The sequence below is a fragment of the Anser brachyrhynchus genome (assembly GCF_964034855.1).
Source record: "Anser brachyrhynchus genome assembly, chromosome: 2".
Lineage (NCBI taxonomy): Eukaryota > Metazoa > Chordata > Aves > Anseriformes > Anatidae > Anser > Anser brachyrhynchus.
Window position 1 is genome coordinate 154115213 of NC_137695.1, and position 22396 is coordinate 154137608.

Here is a 22396-nt window from a genome sequence, read left to right on the forward strand (position 1 = left end):
AAGGTTAACAATTAGGAACTCAGCATAATTAAAACATGACAAAGTGGTAGGTACAAATGAGTGATATCCCATAGAAAGCAACTCGGTGTTGAAGAAAAAAAGAAAAGCTGTCAGTTCTAAATAGGAGAGGATTACAGTCATGCTAACACCATTTAAAAACATTTTCCCTGAAGTTATAAAAAAAAAGGATGTGGCTATAATTCTGAAGCCATCCTCGCAGGAAGAGAAGAACTGGAAACAGTAACTAGGGCTGTGTAATAGGTCAAACATTTGATAAAGCATCAGTAGAAATAGAAAAAAGAGAAAAAAAAAAGTGAAATGATGACAATAATTAAAAATAAATAAATAAAATCTACAGAACTCCCTTCCTCTACTTCCATGACGCCCACTAAAGGTAACTAGGCAGCCAGTCGGGTGTCAGTAGGCCTTCTGCCTCGTGATACTGCCCTGGAAAACTCACAGATCTGCACACTTCTGCACACACAAACTGAAAAGTCGCAGAGGCTCCAGTCATTCCTGTAGCCACAAGAAACACGCTGACAGAGGAACAATGCTCAGAGCATCTAAGTAAGGCATTAGTAAAACCTGATGTAAGTTGAGGTAGCACGCGATCGCTCAGCTTGAGACATACTTCAGTTCTGCACACACCGATTTTGTTTCTCTGCAACTTCAAACTGGGGAAAAATGGCATTTTATAGCAACAGGACTCAAAGCGGGAGAAGAAAATGCAGCAAAGAGATTCTGTGCTCTGAGGATTTGATATGGGAGTGGAGCTTATACCAGGCTTACATTAGACCAATGAAAGTCATTAATGTATACAAGGCAAGGGAAAAAGCAGTGATCGATGCTTAGCAGCTTGCAAATTCAAAGGCCAGAAATATGGATTTAAAAGTGACAGACAATTAATTTGTAATATGAATATTTACTTACAAAATGCTATCAGCAAATTCAGATGGTCTAACAAAGAGGATAGATTTTAAGATGAATCAGAAATTGATCTGATTCGATAATTGAAAGATGAAGAATTGCTGAATGTTTTAAATTGTGTTTTTTTGTTTGTTTTTTAACATTGCAGTATCACAAATGTAATTTCTTCTTCACAGCTGCCACTTACCTAGGTTCCACTTTCTCCTAGACCGTTAGTAGAAGGGCCTCAAAAGACACATTTTAAAGAACAGTTTTCAGTAATACTGACAGGTAGCGCAAACACCAATGGCTGATGCTGCATGCAACCTTTGAAACAGGTCATAGATGTAGTACAGCATACATGTTGGTGGTGACTAGAGTTAAAGTTGCTTTGAAATTTGCACATAAAAAGGACTGGAATGTCTCTCCTCTTTAATGACTGAATTTCCTTTCCAAATTTGGATCTGTTTTTCTTAATTTAAAAAATATATAAATAAATCCCCCAAACTGTTACATAGTTTCTAAGCAAAATACTTGCCAAGTAACATTTCAAAATGTTTTTTCTTGAACTTCTGCCTTGTCTCCCTGACATTTGGGTGGCAATTATCTAAACATTGTCTTCACAGACTATGGACTTTCCACTTCTAGAGAGTTATCACAAATTTAATAACCACAATACTGAAAAAAAAAGAAAACCTCAAAAGTTAGTTCTGGCATTCATCACAATCACACTTTTGGTTCATTTAAATAACAAGAGCTACTTAAACTCTTCAGGAATTTAAGACTTCTCATGTACTTTCCTTCCTTGACGTATCAGCCACATTGAGTGCAGGGACCGTGAGGAATCAAAGAATATAAACAGAATGTAAAAAGGGATAATAAACTAGAGAAGTATAATGAAACTGGCAGAACAAACATAGCTTGGAGAACACAATGGGAAGGAACATAAAATGTCAGCATCAAAATTAGCAGACACCTATAAGGAAGAAATACCGGGCTTGATGTTCATACTCAACAGCCATCTCAAATTGAAAATGATTCACCTTTACTTGGTAATTATCTATATCTTTCCATTCTTAATTTCTAAAATGCTTTAGTAACACTGTACATTGCAAATATCCTTAGTAAAACCTGTGCAGTACTATGCTTTAAGAAGTATACATATATATTGAAGTTACTTCTACCAATATCTTGTAAGGTTTGTCTCATTTTAAAAGGAACTATATTGCCTACCACAATTTCTGTCACTTAATTCTTTACCAGTTGAATCCAGCATGTTTCCCATAAACAGAACCCTTGCAAAAGCCTGAAATTAACAAGTCATCTTATTCATTTTTGTAGAATATTGACCTACATCATCTGGTCTTGCACAATTTCCCTGGGAACAACAAAATCAATTACGTATCTTCTCAACCAACTACAATTCACTTGATTTTTTCTTTATCTTTCCCCAATGTGGGTGGTCACACTGACTTCTATCTCACATAAGCAACTGCTGTTAAGGAGCATCTGCAAATCCTCATCTCGGAGCTGTTACGTGCCTGCAGATCACTCGTGTTGCATCCCCCATTAGAAAAGCAGTATGAACTCAGACTGAGTACAAGTCCTGTTTGCCCCCACGTTGCATGACTTTAGGACCCCACAAGTCTCTCTAGCCACAGGACAGCACTGCAAAGACAAAGTGATGGAGATTCATTGCTGGATATGGTCACAAAGTTGTACACAAGCTGCAACCTTCCACACTCTTGTTTCTGGAAAAAGTCTGTCCCAAGGATCTCCTGACTCTTGACATCGGGACTAAGTGCCCACCCACAATGCAGGTATGCTATTTTAAAAAGCCTGAAAATGCTTTATTTTCTCTTTCACGTGCATACGTATATTTATCCGTTCACATTTTATGTATTTATACTGGTGACTGTGCAATTTATACATATAAACACATAGGTGTATATATGTATAAATGTCTGCGCATGTCCATATAAACATCCGTACATACAACACAAAGCCAAAATTAGTTGAGGAGAAATTCCGTATGCGTTTCACACAGTCATTCACAATTTAGTCCTTGCAGAACAATATGCATTTCACAACAAATATACAAAAATAAAACACCGCTGTTTTGGAGAAGAGAAGAGCTCTTACCTGCTTTACCACTGTCACGGTTCCAGGTGCCATGGTAACTACAGAAGCAACGGCAGTGGCATCGTGGGTTTCCGAACCCAACTCAATGATTTGCTGCAGGATGTTTACAGCCGTTGGATCAAGTCTTTCACCTTATCAGAAAGACAGCAAGCATAAGATCATTACCGTAAAACAGCTCTGAGGGGATGTGAATCTATGTGCCAGAGACACTCTTTCCCCTCGTGCTTTAACCCTGATTCACAGTTCTGCCTATAAATTTCAAACGGCTCGATAACCTGACACTTTAATAATAGATCTATGGGAGGAAAGTATTCACAAAACAAATTTGCCAGAGGAATGCATGAATCAGCAAGTGAAACCACACTGCTCATTTTTATGCCTATTTGAAAAAGATCTAGAGGAATACATTGATTAAACAAACAACAGGTACAACTCATAGCAGGGACTGTGAGTTAGGAAGCTGAGAGACTTCCTAATTGAAATTCAGAACTGAAGAATGTTTGCTTGCTTTATTTTTTTCCTATATAACTGCCTTCAGACAATCTACTACTGTTTTTTATGCCTAGAGGGAATATGCCAGAAGAGTGTCCTAAATTGGATGAATTCAAGTAAATCATTCTACTTTGAAAATTACAGCCTCATGTTTAAAGTTATGTATGGTACATTCCAGGATCTTGCTTACATTAATTTAAATATATAATAGCTTAAGACAATTTTCTCCAGATATTTTTACTCATTTGGTATTCTCACTGATTATAGTAAAATAATACACACAAATTGTTAGTAGCATAACTGAACTGCAATGTGCTTGGAAATTCTGATAAAAATGGGAGCTTGAGAAACATACCTGTAGTATGAACAGTAAAGTTCACAATTGTAAAATGCAATCTTCTGATAGCCACTGCATTTACTCATACATTCAAAATATATGAACACTGATTCTAGTCTCTGATGTTTTAATACTCTCAGAAACATGAACATTTTTCTTCTTTTCTTCTAGTTTTTCTTATTCCCGACTTAGTAATCATGATCTAAATCCTCTCTTGTTCTTATTCAATGTGATACTGAAACAGCTTACTCTGTTTTCTGCATCATTAGAATTAAGTTTCTTAGTACTGTCCTAGGAACATGGTAAATGAGCTATTCCACTGTGTCACTTCTGCAGGCTGGCTGACTTAAGCAGGAAGAAAAATGATAGCAAGGGAATTGCCATTAGATACACACCATCTACTTTGCCAAGACAGCTGATTTCACAATATATTCAATAATACAAGCAGGAAATTCCACACATCTAATAATAAAGTGCAAAGTAGAGTGTGATAAGTATTAATGACTTAAGGACACAGAAATTCATAAGCAATGGTCACTTCTCATTACTTACCCTTGAAGACAAAATATAAAACCCCCAGAAATAAGTTCTGGATGACAAATTTCATCTTTTTTAACAGTTTCACAGGATATCACATATTACCCAGTATACTGAAAAGAATGAGATATTTATGAAAAAAGATATTTGGTATTCCAACCCCCAAACAGGTAATTTACCATTTTCAGAAGTATATCTAAGGTTCTGCAATGCAGCTACAGCAGCTTGGGTGCCTTGAACGTCTTCTCCAGCCTCTGTGATATGGAGATACTGAGTGGATGCTTCTTCAGAAACTTCGGCAGTTAACTTGAAAACAAAACCAAGTCAATGCATGGATAATCAGAGAAGCATAGAATTGCAATTTTTTTTAGCAAATTAGAGAACAACTGAAGTTATGAGTTCAAAGGAATGAATTTTGGACATTAATTATTGTAACAAGAGTTATAGAAATCAAGGGTGAAACAGAATTCATGAGAAACATTATCTAGAAGTTGGGATATCACCTTAAAGTTTTATTCTTCGAGATTTTTCCCCAAGGGTTGTTTTCAACACACTAAATGATCTTGACTTCATTTCTGTTGCATAGTTATTTTATACCTAATAACAGACTTCTGCTGTGTCATGATCTAATAAGGACATTTTGGGCAAAATTAGTCTAATTCTTGTCTTTGACTTGTCTTTGCAGATCTGGTAAAATGCTTCTTACATTTGAAAATGGCATTTTATTTTAGAAAAAAAATATCTTTTCCATAACCATGTTTTTTCAAGACAAGCTGTTTACATCTACTTCTCCCCCGATGGGACTTTTTTATTTATAGCAGTTCCAATAGCAGAGACAGGCTCAAATCCTTGGGGCCCTCTTACTTTTTCATGTTTGGGCATCAACTGGGAGGGTGGACGTAGAACAGTTTGTGAAATGCAAATGGATGCATTTTAAAATACTTGCCCTTTCATCTTTGAATAACTGTCCGTACAGAACCTACTGTGATAGTTTTGAGGATTTTACCCTCTGTTCATGGATACTGAAGAACTGTTGAACACAAACTTGCAGGATGGCACTTCCAAATCAGGCATTATGCTTATGCTTAGGGCTAGATGGCCTGAAATCCAGAATGGGTCTTAAACTGTGGAGATCAGACAACTGCCACTGACTTCTGGATTTCCCTGTCGCTGGACACCAACAACAGCCTAATCAGGCAATGGCATACTCAGCATGCTAACTGGGATTTTTAATATAAGATCTGGATAATTCTGTGGTTTTGTCACAGCTTCTGCATCTATTCTCAACCTTGCTTTATTAGACAGCAAGTCTAATTAGACATTAGACAGTAACAGTTTTCATTTTAAAACAAATTGCTACCCATGTTACAGCTTAAAATGTTATGGCTGATTAAGGTAGCTGCACTACCCCACCCAAACTGAGAAAATCCAGGTGGTGGTTTGATTGTTTTATTGTTTTGCTTTGTTTTCCTGACCTAACTTCTAAAGTCTAATTTCAATTTTTTAAGCTCTGATCTTAATCATTGATACTGTGACTCCGACATGCTTTGGACTGAATCCAGAAGCACAGAATAAATGGTGGAAGACTTCCTCTCTATAATAACTGTTTAATATAATCAAATATTTCATATAATATCATTTTTAGCTTATTCACTTACAAATTCAGGTCTAACATTCTAGTCTAACATTGTCTGGACCAAGTCATAAGCTTCTTTTATTAATTCAATATAACCTCACAGCTTTGGGCATCTTTGACTTAACATCAGTGAATATTTGGCATATAGTAAAGGCAGTAAGTTTTTTCAGTTTTATGATTTTTTGCTAAAATTTTCAGTCTTTGTGCAGCAGAGGATTTGAGCCCTCCCTATACAGAAATAAGCACTTACAACATTGTTAATCCTACCAGTTATGAAAGCAGTCAAGATTAACAGTGACAGCAGTGTATGTATTCAAAATGGAGCTAAGAGACCACATGACTTCCTGATCTTAAATAGAGTTGAGAACGCATTTTTGAATATTTTTTAACTTTCTCTCCATAACGTTTTAAAATCTTAGGGCCAAAGCCATGACAACTTTGCTTTACCTCCCACTTTGTCTCCCCATCGTGTTCCACCAGCTTCATTCCATGCTTGTTCTTAAGATGTCTGTTGAACTCCCATTTTGTACCATAAACAAAACTGCAAACAGGACACTTAATGCCACCTACAAGGAAACAAAAATAAATTAATTTGGTTATTCTTATATTAAGTACTTTTCAAGGCAGTAAAGACACATTTCATTTGACTCCATCCCTACTAAGCCACACAACTGTAATTCAATAAGCTTTGCTTTCACCATCAGTCCAACATTCAAGAAGAGGAACAAAAACAAACAAACAAACAAGCAAACAAACAAACAAAAAACAATGAAGTAGGTGTACAATGCTTAAAAGACAATTTTGGATGATGGAATTTTGGTAATAGAGGGAGTCTGGAGCAACTCACCTATCTGGAAAGTTTTAGCAATCCTGCATCCCTGCCTGCACGCCTCCCTGTGATGGATGCAAAGTTGCAGGAATGCTCTTCCCATCTTTACCTGCCTCTACACCTCTCTGCATAGGGAACCCCTACCACAGACCAATTAGAAAGAAGGAGCAGGAACATACAGCTACCTGCATCAGTCTGAGATACTGCCTCATTTCTGTAATTAGGTCCACATAAAAAGTATTGGTTTCAAGTCTATGGAGCTAGATGTTAAAGGAAGCCAGAACGCAACAGAAAGAACTTAAATTGCAAAGTAAATAATAACTTATCTCCTGGGCAAGAGCTTGTGCTTGCTAGCCGTTGCTTTGCTAACAAAAGCCATTCTAGAAGTGGCACAGGCATTAGAAAGGGAAAAGCTTTTCCAATGAATGACAACGTACTAAGTTTGATCAACCTCAGCCCATTCTTCGGTTTGCTCACAAGCAAACTCACTGTAAAAATAAGGGATGTTTCAGCCTGTGCAGAATCATTCCCACACTCGTGATTCTGCTTGAAACTCAGACTAAGCAGCACTCACAGAGATGAGTCCAAGTTTCCAAGGAAAACGTCTGTGGAGACCAAGGGTTCCTACGACTTATGTTCTGCTTCAGGTCCAACACAAACAAAGCCTATCACAAGTATTAAATAAATATAAACAAATACTTTGGTACTCTGAATACTCTTTTATTTCAAATCACAGAGTTCCTTAGAGACTGTTTTAAATATTTGCTCCATTGCACCTTGTTGCAGCTTCAAATGTAAATTGCATGCATATTCAAAAAATCTAGAGGACTGGGGTCTCTTGAAGTTTTAGGTTTAAAAATTGGTTCCCTGGTTTCTTACAAAGCCCTGGTCTGCTGGCTTTCAGGATGCAGCCCCAAACTATAGCACAATTGTACTCTTTCAGTAAGCGCTGGTATATTTTTTTTGCAAGTGCTTATAAACAGCAGTGAAACCTTAATTTTTAACATGCACAGCAGAGAAATACTTTAGTGGTTTTGGAAAAAAAAAAAAAAAGTACCTCCTTGAAGATCCTTGTTCTAGCTTTCTCAAGTTTCAAGCAAACATTAAGTTTCCTGGCATGTTGTTAAAGCAAACCAAGAAGAGTTAACAACCTGCCATCTGCACCCAACTATCTTTGCTTTTTCGGGTTTCTGCTGTTTATGTTAACATATAGAACTGTAAACCTAGGTTTTCTGTTTACTTACAAAGTGATAAATGGCATGAGTTTAGCACAATGATTAATGATTATGCAGCATTATGGGTTAAACAAAAAAGCAAAACAAACAAACAAACAAAAAACACAAAAACTGAGCATGATGAAATCGTAAGTGTTCAGATTTATACACTAGATTAAAAAGCCTCTACTTCTTTTTCTTATGGAAGTCATTTGGTCAAATGTCAGATCTTGGTTTCTGCACCAGATGGCAAATGATGACTCTTACCCATCACATTCAAATGCTTCAAACATACTCGCATAAGCTGGTTATAAACCAAGTTCTCACTGCACATAGTCTTTTATGAATAAGGCGATTAGAAAAATCGTTTCGTTTTACAGTAATGGAAATTTACCATTTGGCATTCTACCAGGTGAAAAGAAACTTTCTATTTTGGTAAAACAGAAGATAACTACCCTCTGTTACAAGGGTGTTTCCATTGACACTTATTATTCCTCTAGGATTTCCAGTCTTTGCTCTCCCTCGAGTGCAAGTCTTCACCAAACTTCACTATTACAGCAGATGCCCAATACTCTGTCTCTGAACAATACTAATAAAATTTCTCTGTTAGTGAGCTTAAAACTCTGCAGTTCACAAAAGCAAAATACCTTGGTTCAGATTAGGACAAAGATATTATCGGTTAGAGAAAATGAAACAAAATACTCATTCCACGCTAATCTGTATTATTAGCAAAAACACCATTGTAAAAGAGAGGACTTGCCCACATCATTTGATACTGGAACTATTATAACAATACACCAGACTAATTAAAGCTGCAACTTTTGTCACTGTGACTTTAATTAAAGAACAACTATGGAAGCACAGAGTCAAACTGATAATATATAACTCTATATCAGAGAATTGCTATCAAAGCTCAGGAAAATTAATTTTCACACAATTCTTTAAAATTAATTGGGAACGTATAGAGAGCCAATAAATGACACACCTTATCTACTTTTCATACCAAATCTGATGTCTGTAACACAGCAATGCACACAAATATTATACAGCTCATGCCCAACATTTTCTTAAGACAGCTGCTATTGTCTGCTAGAGTGGTGACAGTGGTGCAATAGAACACAGAGGCCACAAATAGATCATACGTACGTACTGCACAAGTTGCTGCGTGAACAAAAGCAGAAAAAACATCTTCCAGAGCATGCAAAGCAAGGGATGGCAGTGAAATTAAGTTACAAGCAAATAAACAATTTGTAGAAAAAAATGTATGTGACTGGCCCAGTACTAGAGAACAAATTGAACTAAAAAAGGAAGCTAACAAATGAGAAAGTTAGTAGGGGAAAATAGTAAGGGAATGCCCAGTTATTCCCTATGCAGATTGCATCAAATTCTTATAGTATATATTTTTCTTTATTATTTTAAAATACCAAAATAAATGTCATTTTCATAGACTTTCTTAAAAAACAAACACAACAAAACAAAACAAACAAAAAAAAACCATCACCACCAACAACAAAACAAACAGAAAACCAACCAACCAACCAAGAAAGCCAACAAAAAAAAAAAACAAACCACCACCACCAAGGAATTTTTCTGATCCTAATCTCTAACATAAACCCAGAAGAGCAATACTACTGCCTGTCCCTTGCAAGACAGTTGCTCATAGCAGCCTGTTCCCTCTTCTATTCTTTGAGCACTCGAGGAATCTAGAGCAGAATCCAGCAGTTTACACTCCTGTAGGTGTTTCCAGTCAAGGTATTTGGAATGTCTGCAATGCAGTCAGTCATAAACCAGGTGATGAGAGTGGAAAATAAAAGATGAGCACATCTGAGACAATTCACTCTGGGCTCAGTAATTTAGAAGAGGCAGAACACAAAAAGATGAATAGGGATAGACAGTTTTCATTAGGTGCTAATCTTTGTTAGTTTCCCTTCTCAATTTGTTTCCAAACCCATTTATTTGCTGGTTCTCCTGCCTTTTCTTGTTTGTCTGCAGTCCTTTAATTTCAAAGGACTTGTTTGATACTGGCTCTGAATGGTCTTTTTCCCCTTATAGGAATACATGAATAATTTTCCAAAATTGCTTTCAGGTCTATGAATATGGTAAATTGTAACTTGATAGAGGCTAGTTGGGCAGCAGGTTGCAGCAACTGCTGACCCAAGCAACTCAGAAACACACACCTTGTCATTCTGTATAATAATACGTCCACATTGATCTGTTTGTGCTGCGAGCCAGATTCAGAAAATCTTATCCCAAAATTAGGAAAAATTTTTATTAACTTCAATAGCATTCATGTATATCAACTCCAAATGCAAATCCCAACTCAGTCTCCCAAAAGGAACATTCTTTTCCCCAGTGTGATACCAAGACATTTTAGAAAAAAAAAAAAAACATCTTTCTACATTCTGATAAGAAGTCTGCAGGTCTCCCGTTTTTATTTTTAGTCCACAGGTAACACTCCACACAATGGGTCACATATTAGGGAATGGAGCCGGCAAGGGTGGTTGCATGGGGGAAAAGTGCAGCCACTAGTATGGCTTTCTTCATGACAGAGCTATGGTAAGAAGCACAGGCTCAGTAGCTACTACATGGGCTTGAAGCCCTTTTATCGACCATACACAGCAGGTCAGTATCTGGGAAGCAAGCACAGCACTAGTGGTAGTACAAGAAACGTGAATGCTCTGTAAGGAAAGGAAGAGAAAGAAGGATGCAAAGTCAAAGATGACAACGTCTACCACAGAAAAAATTAAAGGCTGTTCCCTTTAAGCTCATTCCAATGTCTTCATTATTAGAAGATTCCTGCATTCTCAACTTTAATTCTTTTCCACTGAAATGAAAAAATTGTATTTTCGGAAGTGCAGTTATCTGGCTCCCACAGGGGAAAGGAAAAGTTAATCAGTATATGATTAATTTTATTTGTTCAAAAACATTGTTAATACAAAATTAAGGATCGTATTTATAGAATTCAATCTATGGACAAATAATTCCTTTTACTGCTCAGAAATTCGACAAGTTAAACAAAGTTCTGGATATTGCAGAGTTCTGCTTTCACCAGCCCTACTACAGAACAGTGACTTTGTGTACCGACCACGTAACTATTACACCTTTGAAACAACTGCAGCTTCTCTGCTGACCTTCGCTGCCTGTGAAAATAATTGCAAAATTCTACAACACACTTCTGCTCAGAAATTGATAGACAAAGATGTACGATAGGTTATTTCTGGTTTCAGAATTCCTGAAAAATTCTTCTGTTTTTTGTTAAAAAGAAATAAAATAGGAAAAACACCTTCTAAAGAAGCAAAGTAATAAAATTAACTCTAATAAACACTAAAATATTTTCAACACAATTTTATATTTAATTTGGCTTTATATCCTCAACACCAGGCACTAGAACCAAAGAAGTTTTGTGCTTCATGTACCGCTCAGTACATTTTACACTCAGAAAAGTATCTGACTGCAGAGTCAATTGTTTGCTTTGGTTCATCTGGCCAGTGTAAAGCAGCAAAACTACTTAAGGGAATCAGACAAGCAGCAAGTTTTCTTTACCTGCACTCAGACACTGCAAGGAATAAGTTTCAGAATTACTAGAAAGTCGTAATGATTTATAATGTAACACGCAATAAAGAGGAACGTACATACTGCAAAAGCTTATATTTAAATCAAGTTTGCTTCAGCAAAAAACAATAACGAGTCCTATATAGGGGAGCTATACCTTGTTGGAGAAGGGCTTCTGCTGCAGGCTCCCCAGAACCTACGTTTACATACTCTTCATTAGGATGCTTTCTGTTGTAATGCCTCTTCAAGGACCCAGATATGTTGCAGGAATAATGGCAGTGTGCACAACGGAAAGGCTAGGAGCAAAAAGGAAAACATTAGAAAGCATTTCTTGACTTCTTCAGCAAACATGTCTAAGCTGCGATGTTTAGATCCAAAGAAACCCTGCTGATTTCCAGATCGGGCATTTTCCATGGAGACCTTCCAAAATTCAATGTAAATGGAAGTTGTAAATAAATCTTACCTAGAATTTAGTGCTTGCCATTATATGTAAGGCACCACGTATTCTCAGGATTACAAGATTAGTACTCTTCATAATTCAATAAACCGCATATTTTCATAATTGATGATCTGACCATGCAGAGACTTTTGACTACAAGTAAATGACTCAGCTGCCGTGAGCAAAGTAACTCTTGTCTGAAAAGGGGGAGTGAGAGAACTAAAATAAATGAAGGTACAACGTGACTGTACACCCAAGCTGATTTAACAGACACCCACAGCTGACAAAGTTGATCTCTTCCCTTTCTTTTACTGCTGTCTTCTTTACTGCTTGCCTTTCACTGGATTTCACGTTTGTACCACAACTTAGAATCATAGAAGCACAGAATCATTCAGGTTGGAAAAGCCCTCTAAGATCAGCTGGTCCAACCTCTAACCTAGCACTGACAAGCAGTACTGACTTGGTGGTATGAGTTACGTTTTGGGACCTAAATTAATTAATTTTTAAGAACATGTCTCCCTTCAACTGACAGCGACAGACACTGCTAAAGAAAACATTATGGAAAACAAGCCCTTGTGCCTAAAGCTAGCTTTTGAGGAGCTACTGAGTGAGCCAGGTAACTGTTTCAGGAAGCTGGGCAGAACCATTTGAGGCCTGAAACGTGGACATCGACTTCGGGGAAAGTAAAGTTCCTCAGAATGGGCTGCAAAATGCTTCATGCACAGCAACCAGACCCACCCAACGCTAGTCATCAAAAACCAGCTGGTACAGGAATGCCTATTAAGAAGCTGAACAACATGCAGTCTTTTATGCTATCTGGAAGGCAACTAAGTACGATTACTTCGCACAGTTCACCTGAGTACAGAGGATGAAATATCATGACAAGAAACAAACATATGGGGAAATCCCATCTGTGGCAGAGAAATCTCCCCAAGACCTCTATTATTGCCCATGACTATTCCAGTTTCACCATTTTCTGCAACTTTCACAAGTGTCTCCGAGCCCTACTGGAAAAGGGCTGTTTTCTGGATGTCCTGTCGATTCCTTTGAGCTGCATGATAACTGGTGCAACAGCAGCAACTTCACTGCACTACTACTATCTACAGTGCAAACTGATGGAGCGTGACAGTCACAAAAAATTGCTAAAATGTCAAATGACAATATTCTTGACAATAAAAACTATCTGAATGTATCTTACAAAACTGCCCAATATCGATATTGCAATAAATCTGTCTAAAAGAATGAGTGCCAGAATTTGAGAACGGTAAAAAAGGACATGCACATATCACTACCCGGTATGGTTTTCAGCAGTTACAATGCATCTACATATAGAGAAATTAATGAATGATATATCTGAATGGAACTTCTTTATCTGAAAGGCTGCCAGCAATTTTAATATTTGTGAGAATACACTAAATGATGAAGTGTATGTTGATTAGCAATGCTCTTTTCAAAAGAGGTTTTAAAAAACCACTTGACTAAAGGTACACTAAACGCTGAGAGCCACGCAAATTACATTTTTTTAACTGACCAAAAAAATGTACTGAAGTCATGTAACAGCAACACTTTTAATAATGTGACAAGCATTAGTAAATGGTATATATGAACAACAACAACAAAAAAGGTAATATTACCAAATCTTTACATTGTTTTATATTAATGCAGCAGTTTTTATTTTGAACTATTCCTCCCTTGTAGCATTTAGCTGCTTCTGAGTATCTTTTAACTAACTTAGTCTCCATTGCCTTTCAGTTTCACATACCGTAACCTAAACACCTTCTTAATCTAATTTGTTTTCTCTCTGGTTATCCACATCTACTCTACTACTTTTTATGTCACTCTGCATCTGCACATCTTTCTAACTACATCAAGATGTCACTTTTTCTTCAGATTCTGCGTAAGTACTGACTGGATGTTTACCAGAAGAATGTTTGAGCCATTTCCTCTCCCATGCAAAGAAAAATCTCTTGTGACCTGCTTTGGTTTAACTGAAATGAAATCAAAAAGTTCTATACAACGTGACGATCTGTAGACCGGAAAAGCAGCAGAACAATAGCCACCAAGATCTCATCTATCTTTAAACGTACACATAAAGAAAACCCAAAATCCAATCCATTTCAATTCCTCAGATACCTAAATTTAAATTGAACCAATCAAATGTTGATAATTGCTTTTTAAATACACGTTATTTTTCTTCCAGTACATCTTGAAGTGAAGTAGCCAGAAACATGAGTACATGTGCTACTTGGCATTCTGAACTCCGGCTATCAGCCGTAACTCACTGTCCAGTTAGAAAAAACAATGCTCAGACAATTAACAAACTAACTTCTTTTTTTTTTGTCTCTGCAGCTCTGGAATTCACTTTTGTGAGTGTCCTGATATCCAGACTCTCTAGAGGTACCTGTGAATCACCAGGGCCTTGTGACTCTAGCGACACAGAGCTTGGAAATAGGCTGGATTAAATTATCATTAGGTCACATCACTACTGACATACCTTGTTGAGTTTGATATGCATGCAAGCAACTATCCCAGAAGGAGGCAAAATGTTACTAAGAGACAGTTTTTTAACTCCTTTTCAGCGTTTTGCAGTTCTCTTAATAATGCATTGAATAGCCGCATTTTAATGCTGCAAAGAGGCGCTGGGTCAACAGTTCTAAAACCTATCCTGAGGTCAGAACCATCAGTGTTTCAAGAGTTGCATTATGAGTACTTTCATCTCATTAGCCATTAAAAAGACTAATGTGTATGTCCATCTATGAAAAAATATTTTAAATAAAGGATACAATTATACAGTAAAACCACATACTTAAGAAAGAAAAAGTATTTGTTCAAAATTTGTTATCTCTCTGGATGACTTGCTTCATTTTCTTATTTGTCTTGTCTTCCAAAATTCAAGCCATGAATCAAAAGACTGTCTTCCTTTCTGCCTTATGGAGGAATGGTTGAAGGGTACTCTCTACAGAAGCAAACTAATTTGTCAGATAATGAAAAATGTTGCATATCAAAATAATATGACGTTTTCTATACGAAATATGTTCATTGCCAAGATAAAATGTTATATTAAAATGAACATTTTCATATATACAAAATATTGGATTTTTCTGGAAAAGAAACTCGTATCATTTCTGTTTTCTGAATATAACATTTCACAATTCATTACATCAAGACCTATCATGCTGAGAACCAATATGAAATTTGGAAGTAAAACCATACTACAGTTTATTAACAAAAAATGTATCTCTCATCTGAACGCTTCACAGAAACATTAACAATCTTCAAAATTCTTTCCAAGACACATTTCAGATAAATGGGGTGCTTTAAAATTAATTCTGTTCAATTTTCTTCAAGTATATGAACTCATCTACAGCACATGAGACTGGCAAACTTTCAGAGATTAAGGTGTGCAACAAACAGTGACGGATGGGATTTACTTTCCTACTTCCCCAGGACATTTTTAGGTATATATGAGATTAGATATCTCAAAGAATGACAGTCAGAAAAAGACAGTGATGTTTGTTTTATATTGCAAAACTTACATAAGTTTGGCAAGTAAAGATTCTAAATATAAATTGTCTATGAACAAAAATCTATCACAGAAGTCTGAATATAAAGGCAAAATTCCTAAAATATTAATATATATATATATTTAATTAATAAATTACATAATAATTACATTAGTAATTGTGACCAGGGAGGAAAATGTGCTAATTTTAAAACTGTTGCCTGAATTTCCATATATTTCCAAATGTTATCAATAACCATGATTAATATGTTTTGTTACCTTGAAAGAGACATGTTGTTCCATATGACGGAGGAGCTGTGGCTTTTGCGCAGCTGTATAGTCACACACTGTACATTTAAACTGCTTTCCTGAAATGGGAGTAGAAAAAACAGAATCACTTTATTTAATTTTCCAAAATCTCCTGGTTATATTTCCTCATAAAGATGATTTCCAAAATAAACGCTACTCTAAGTCTGGCAGCTGTTCTCCAAAATTTTGGTTATATTTTGGGCTAAGAGCAGTAAGGAAGAAAAAAGACTTGAGTGTCATCTTCAAATTATAAGCATTAATTAGTCCAGATGCTCCTGGAATAGTCTCCTGGGGGAAAAAGAGAAAGAATCACTACAGCAGAGCCTAAATGGAAGAAGGAAATCGAGGATTTACAACTGCAGGCACCTTTATTTTGCTACTCTTAAAGCAGCTTTGTAAATCTTTAAAACACCAGTGTTTGGTCATGCGTTTACCCTACTTCTGTCTCCGGCACTGAATTGTTACGATTCAAATACACTGAAATTTTCTCAGTTTTCTCTGCATGCTTTCTTGGTGTATTTCTGGTAGGGTATGACATGACACATTATTTTTACCACAAGATTTCCTTATATATTGAGCTCTACTCTTCCAATAATGATTCAAATGACTTTAGAAGCGATTTCTACACAGGCTTAAGGAGAAGTAAAATGTGTCATAGAATGAAATAGGATTAATACAGCAAATAATACAGAAGCCTTGCGTTCCCACCTTTCACTTTTGCTTACACAGTTTTAAAGACAACGGGCACAAGTTGCTCTAGTAGCAGCAGATTGAATGATGCCTGCTTGCCTTGTTCATTATGACTTTTTGTCCTTTCTCATCTAAATCTCGGCAGTAACCCTCAGTCTCACATACAGTCCTACAAGGCAAGAGAGAGCACATACTGGGATTAGCTCACACCTCCTATGTGGTGACTTGCAGCTACCAAACAGAAGGGAGAACAGCCAAATTCTGTCACCTGTCCCTGCAGTGCTAATTCATATTTCTTTATTTTACAAGGGTGCATATTTCCTTAAAATGTATGGATTTAAAATGATGATGGAAGTTCTTCTCTACTGAATGAATCGATTAAAAAGCAGTGGACAGGAAGTCCAAAGACAACTGGTGCACATTTGCACAAACATTGCTCCTACAGATACCAAGCTATAAAGTCGCAGAAAGATTTGAGATGCTGTTTCTCAAGTACTTTTCAGACTGAAAGTCTGAGCTGTAAGCAGGTCTTCCACAGAACACGACACAATTAAATAGTCAATGTAATTTGAAGGTTGCTTGGTGAAAAACACATTAATTCAGTTCAGAAGTGTAACCCGAAGAAAGGTGCTTCTTTAAGTTCTATAGAGAAGACTACAGTGTTCTATGTTGCATTCATAGTATATTTTAAATTTGTTTATGACCTGCCAAGTCAGGCTTCAATACTGCAGGTAGTGCCCTCCAACCTGAAACAGCAGCAACAAAAAGGAAGAACAAGAACTGGAATTTCAGCTACTGAAAACTGATGGTCAGAACATTGAGTCTAAAATAAAGTCAACATTTTTAACAGGGGGCATGATTAACGTCTAAGACAATTTCCTCAAAATCAGATGGATGCCCTGTCACATGAAGTCTTTCAATCAAGTCTGCTTAGCTATTCCTAATAAAATGTATTACAACCCCGCTGAAATGCGATGCAAAATTATTAGACTAAATTATGGCCTGTATTCTGCAAGATACCAGACTGTGTGATCGTAAGAGACGGCTTTTGGCCTTGAAATCGTTACTCTAACAGGAAAGAATTCTGACATTTTCAAGAAACATCTGTTGCTGTTTGTGGCTCTGCAAAGAGTGAAACTCTCAAAGATAAAACCATGCTGTAGGTTCCCCTTACATTCCCACCCAAATCTTTTTTCCCTTTCGATTTAAAATAACAAAATCTCTCTCCTTTCACTGTCTTGCTTTCATACTCTCTGTGTTTTAAGATTGTATCAGTCCTACTATGTCCAGCCAAATTACAAGCTGTACGAAATACAGACAGACTGCATTCTTTTCTTAAATGTCCATGGATGGCAAACTCTATTTGATCAAAGCAGAACAAGAATGTGTTAAAGCTAGCCAAAAAGCAAAAGAAGCAAAAGGAAGGATGAAGAAGTATTACCTCGCAGAGCTCAGGTTTCTTTAAATTCTGAATCTCGCTCAAAAAATTGAAAGTGTTTTATACTGAGCGTGAAAGCTTCCATAAACATAGCTAAGAAAAGCCTTGATACAATTTCTGATATCTAATTAAAATAATGAAAACCAGTTTTTCTGGTTTATTTTTAATCACAACCGGTAATAAGCCTGGACTGCAGAATTGTTTTCTATCATGTCACCCTCGAGTGAAATAAAATAGACAGAAAACTACTTTATATTCCACCGGTTAAATTGACTTTGCAGGGCTGATATTTGAACCAAAATTGCCTAGACTCGTAAGTCAGGAAGACAAGCGTCATAAACAGCAGAAACATCTTTCGAATTCATTTATTTGTGAAATAACTGAAGAACACTAGATGCGTGCTAGTAAGAAGTTTTGAAGTGCTGTCACTGTGCAAGGAGACACCGGGCAAAGAGAAACTGTCAGCATTCAAGCGGCTGAAATTCACTTGACAAATCATACAGTACACTCCTGGTGACAAATGTTACCTTATTTTTAACAAGTGTTTGAAATACACGAAGGGTTCACTGGGGTGGGCTTAGTGTAGAAAATGACTCTACAGCTCCATAGGTAGTGGAATCTGTCCCCATGTGGAGCCAGTGCAAAATGCATTTTCCAAAGGTAAGAGGAATTCCTGGAGCACCGCATTTGTACCAGTCAAAGAGGGAGGCGCAGCAACAAGGAACCTGCACTCACCTCGGCTATTACAGCCGATGACGAGCTGAAGCCAGTTTAAAAAAGCTCGAGGTATTACCTCGAGAGTCAAGGCTTCGGCCTGACCTAGCAGTAAATGATCGGAGAATACAGCTCCTTGCATGCACGCAAACGTTGGAAAAAGCTTCACACCTTTAAACCCAAGACTAATTCCTGGACTACTCCAGTGCTATTCTTACCAGTGCCAAATTTCCAAAGCAGCCTCAGCTGACATGCAGTAATTACTTACACATCTATAAACCTGTTCAAGAAACAGAACTAACAGGTAAAAGCAAATACAATGTTCATTACCGAGTTTCACTATTTGGATATGAGAGATGGAGAAAACGAAACAGAAAGGTTTTGAAATAAAACTCCATGTGGGGATTTTTTTTTTGATTTTTTTTTTTTTACAGCACCATAGGAAGAGATCTTTGATCGTGCTCCAGCTTTCCTTTTTTATTCAAATACAGCTTGCTCTCTCCTCCTGCCAGGAATCAGCGAAAGATTCAATAAGTGAACCCGCTGATTCCTGCATATGTAATTTATACATATGTGCAAAATCTGCATGCCACTGACCAAGTTACTTGAAAATACTAAAGTGCTTTTTGAATAAGGAAGGATTTACTGACTTGGTAATACTATACATGCTTTCTAAAATATGTATCATAGTAATGTAAACAAAAACATCTCTTCTGCTAGTATTATATACATTGATAAAAGTGTACATAAAATTAAATAAGTATCATTGGAGCAAAAACTTCAAATAAATTCTAAGAATGTAACAGGGAGCATGCGTGCTTATGTGAAAGGTCAGTGCTAGAGAACAGGCACAAATTTTATGAAAAAGAATTTAAATGACACGGTCAATAAAGAATGGAAATAGGTTTTAAAAGGTTGCATGAGTAACAAAGACTAAGGTACAAAGTCATAATGAAGGTCAGCACAACTTCTCCTGCTAAATCATTTAGTTCAGTTTGAAAATCACAGCGGAATACAACACTGTTGTGTCCCAAATTCTGAAATAAAGGACAATGCTTTCTTCAGGATTTGCATCTCAATTTTTTCTGTTATTATAACAGAAATATTAAAATCACTGAGCAAATGCATATGCTGTGCATGTGTTTATTAGAAATATATGCCCAAACTTGCCACTCGCTAGACCCGGGAACACAGAGCTGCAGTAGCCTTTCCTCTGTTGGGCTACTGGATTTGGCAACTCCTAATAATATTCTCCCAGAAGAAAGTAAAACTAACCACGGAATTATTTGTATTTTCAAATGTCTATTGAGATCAACAGTGCTCTGAAAGGATACAGAAGGATGTAAAGCCACAGCAAAAATTTCAGGGAATTTCAGAGACAGTCATCTTTCACAGAAATTAATTTTGAAAACTTTTTGAATTATGACACGAACAGAAGTATCTCCTGGAAATAAACAAACTTTTTAAGTAGCGCTCAGTGTTCAAATGAAGAAAGCTTATAAGGTCCTATAGTACAGGCAGTATTTATTGCCCTAAAACAAACTTGGGTTTAATAAACATGCACTTACCATCAGCAGTATGAAGGAGTTTATGGCTCTTCAAAGTGCCTTTTGATTTGAACTTTTTCCCACACATATCACAGAGGTGCGTCTTCTCAGTGCTGTGACGGTTCATGTGTGCTTTCAAGTTACTCTTGCTGCGAGTGGCGTACTCACAGAGAGAACATTTGAAGGGTTTGACACCTGAAGAGAAAAAACACGCTATGAAACAAGCTGTACATTTTGATGAGAGGGCAGACATTGCCCTGAAAGAAAGAGAGAAATTTCAGACTGCATGAGCAACATAGGCAATGAGGTCAACAGTTTAAAAGTTGAATGTTGACATTTTAAAATTCGGATGTTGACAAGGGGTGCCATCCTGAAGGGCCTTGTCAGGCTTAAGTAGTGTGCCTGTGCAAACCTCATGAGGGACAACAAGGCCAGGTGCGAGGTCCTGCAACTGGGCCGGGGCAATCCCAAGCACAAATACAGGCTGGGCAGAGAACGTATTGAGCAGCAGCCCTGAGGAGAAGGACCTGGGACTGTTGGTTGATGAGAAGCTCAAAATAGAATCATAGAATTATTCAGGTTGGAAAAGACCTCTAAGATCATCTAGTCCAATCTTTAACCTAGTACTACAGTCCACTGCTATACCATGCTACTTAGTTCTAAATCTACACATTTCCTGAAGACCTCCAGGGATGGTGACATGAGCCAGCAATGTGCACTTGCAGCCCAGAAAGCCAACCGTGTCCTGGGCTGCATCAAAAGCAGAGTGGCCAGGAGGGTGAGGGAGGTGATCATCCCCATCTACTTCGCTCCTGTGAGACCCACCTGGAGCCCTGCATTCAGCTCTGGGGCCCCCAGAACAAGAAGGACATGGACATAGTAAAACAAGTCTAGAGAAGGGCCATGAAGACGATCAAGAGCACCTCCCCTAGGAAGACAGGCTGAGGAAGTTGGGGCTGTTCAGCCTGGAGAAGACTCTGGGGAGACCTTACAGAGGCCTTCCAGTACCTAAAGGGGGCTACAGGAAAGCTGGGGAGGGACTCTTTGTCAGGGGGTGTAGGGATAGGACAAGGGGGAATGGCTTTAAACTAAAATATAGTACATTTAGATTAGGTATAACAAATTCTTTCCTCAGATGGTGGTGAGGCCCTGGCACAGGCTGTCCAGAGAAGCTGTGGGTGCCCCATCCCTGGAGGTGTTTAAGGCCAGGCTGGATGGGGCTTTGGGCAACCTGGTCTGGTGGCAAGGGTGCCTGCCCGTGGCAGGGGGGTTGGAATTAAATGTTTTGTAAGGTCCCTTCCAACCCAACCCATTCTATGATATAAGAAACTTAATCTGCATCTTCTAAGTAAATGATACTGAGCTCTTGAGAGCATCATTTAGCTTACTAAGACACTGGAGTGTTAGGGTGGTCCTTTTAGAATTAAACACGTCTCTACTGAATGGCGGTACTGAGTTTAAACTCAAATACAAATATTTTGGTCTTGACATGTTCATCCTTCACATAAAAGTCAAATCTAGTCTGCCTAACTTCATGCCTAACTGACAATGAAATGTCCCTCTAAAAGTCTCCTGATAACTCTAATTCTCTATTTACTACAATAAAGAATGTCCTCCTTTTAGGACGGGTTCATTAGGTACTTAATATATAAGCACGAGCTGAATGTTCAAAGCTGTGTTTTATTGTTATTTAGCATCAGGTTTGCTAATGGCTCACACAGTGGTACCTTTTCTTCTGTCTAAGATGCAAGCACTTAGAACTTCACTTCTTTCAAACCATCTAAACCACGTAACACAGAGAGACAGACAGTATCTCATCTAGCAAAGATATACAAGGGCAAAGTAAGTCCTTCAAAGAAAAGTTGGATATATCGGAACTAGCAGAGTAGTTCAACAGTTTCACGAGGCTCTGGCAGTCTTAGGTTGATATTCATGATCTTAAAACTAGATTTACAAGCAGGAGGAATTATAGCCTACTTTTAAGCAGACTTGATTGCATGCTTTGATTTTGGAATAAATGTCTCTTCACCTCTCTCTCCTGCTAGTTACGATGAGATGGGTAGCAAGCTTTCTTGGCAGCATAAACTCTATCTACAGAATCCACAAGCAATT

At 37.4% G+C, this 22396-nt stretch overlaps 1 protein-coding gene across 7 annotated transcripts in view; it reads right to left on the bottom strand.

Annotated features, from left to right (window-relative positions):
* ZFAT (zinc finger and AT-hook domain containing) overlaps positions 1 to 22396 on the bottom strand; it is an 89505-nt gene that overhangs the window by 10786 nt on the left and 56323 nt on the right. For 5 of the 7 annotated variants that reach the window (XR_013946173.1, XM_080579028.1, XM_080579029.1 and 2 more), the window contains exons 10-15: positions 20306 to 20479; positions 15866 to 15954; positions 11803 to 11941; positions 6498 to 6616; positions 4594 to 4720; positions 3049 to 3179 (exon numbers count right to left, since the gene is read on the bottom strand). Coding sequence is in view for 5 of the 7 variants with exons in the window: in XM_080579028.1 (XP_080435154.1) it covers positions 3049 to 3179; positions 4594 to 4720; positions 6498 to 6616; positions 11803 to 11941; positions 15866 to 15954; positions 20306 to 20479 (779 nt within the window). In the remaining 2 variants the exon portion in view is untranslated. The other 2 variants (XR_013946174.1, XM_080579032.1) reach the window with 2 other exon arrangements.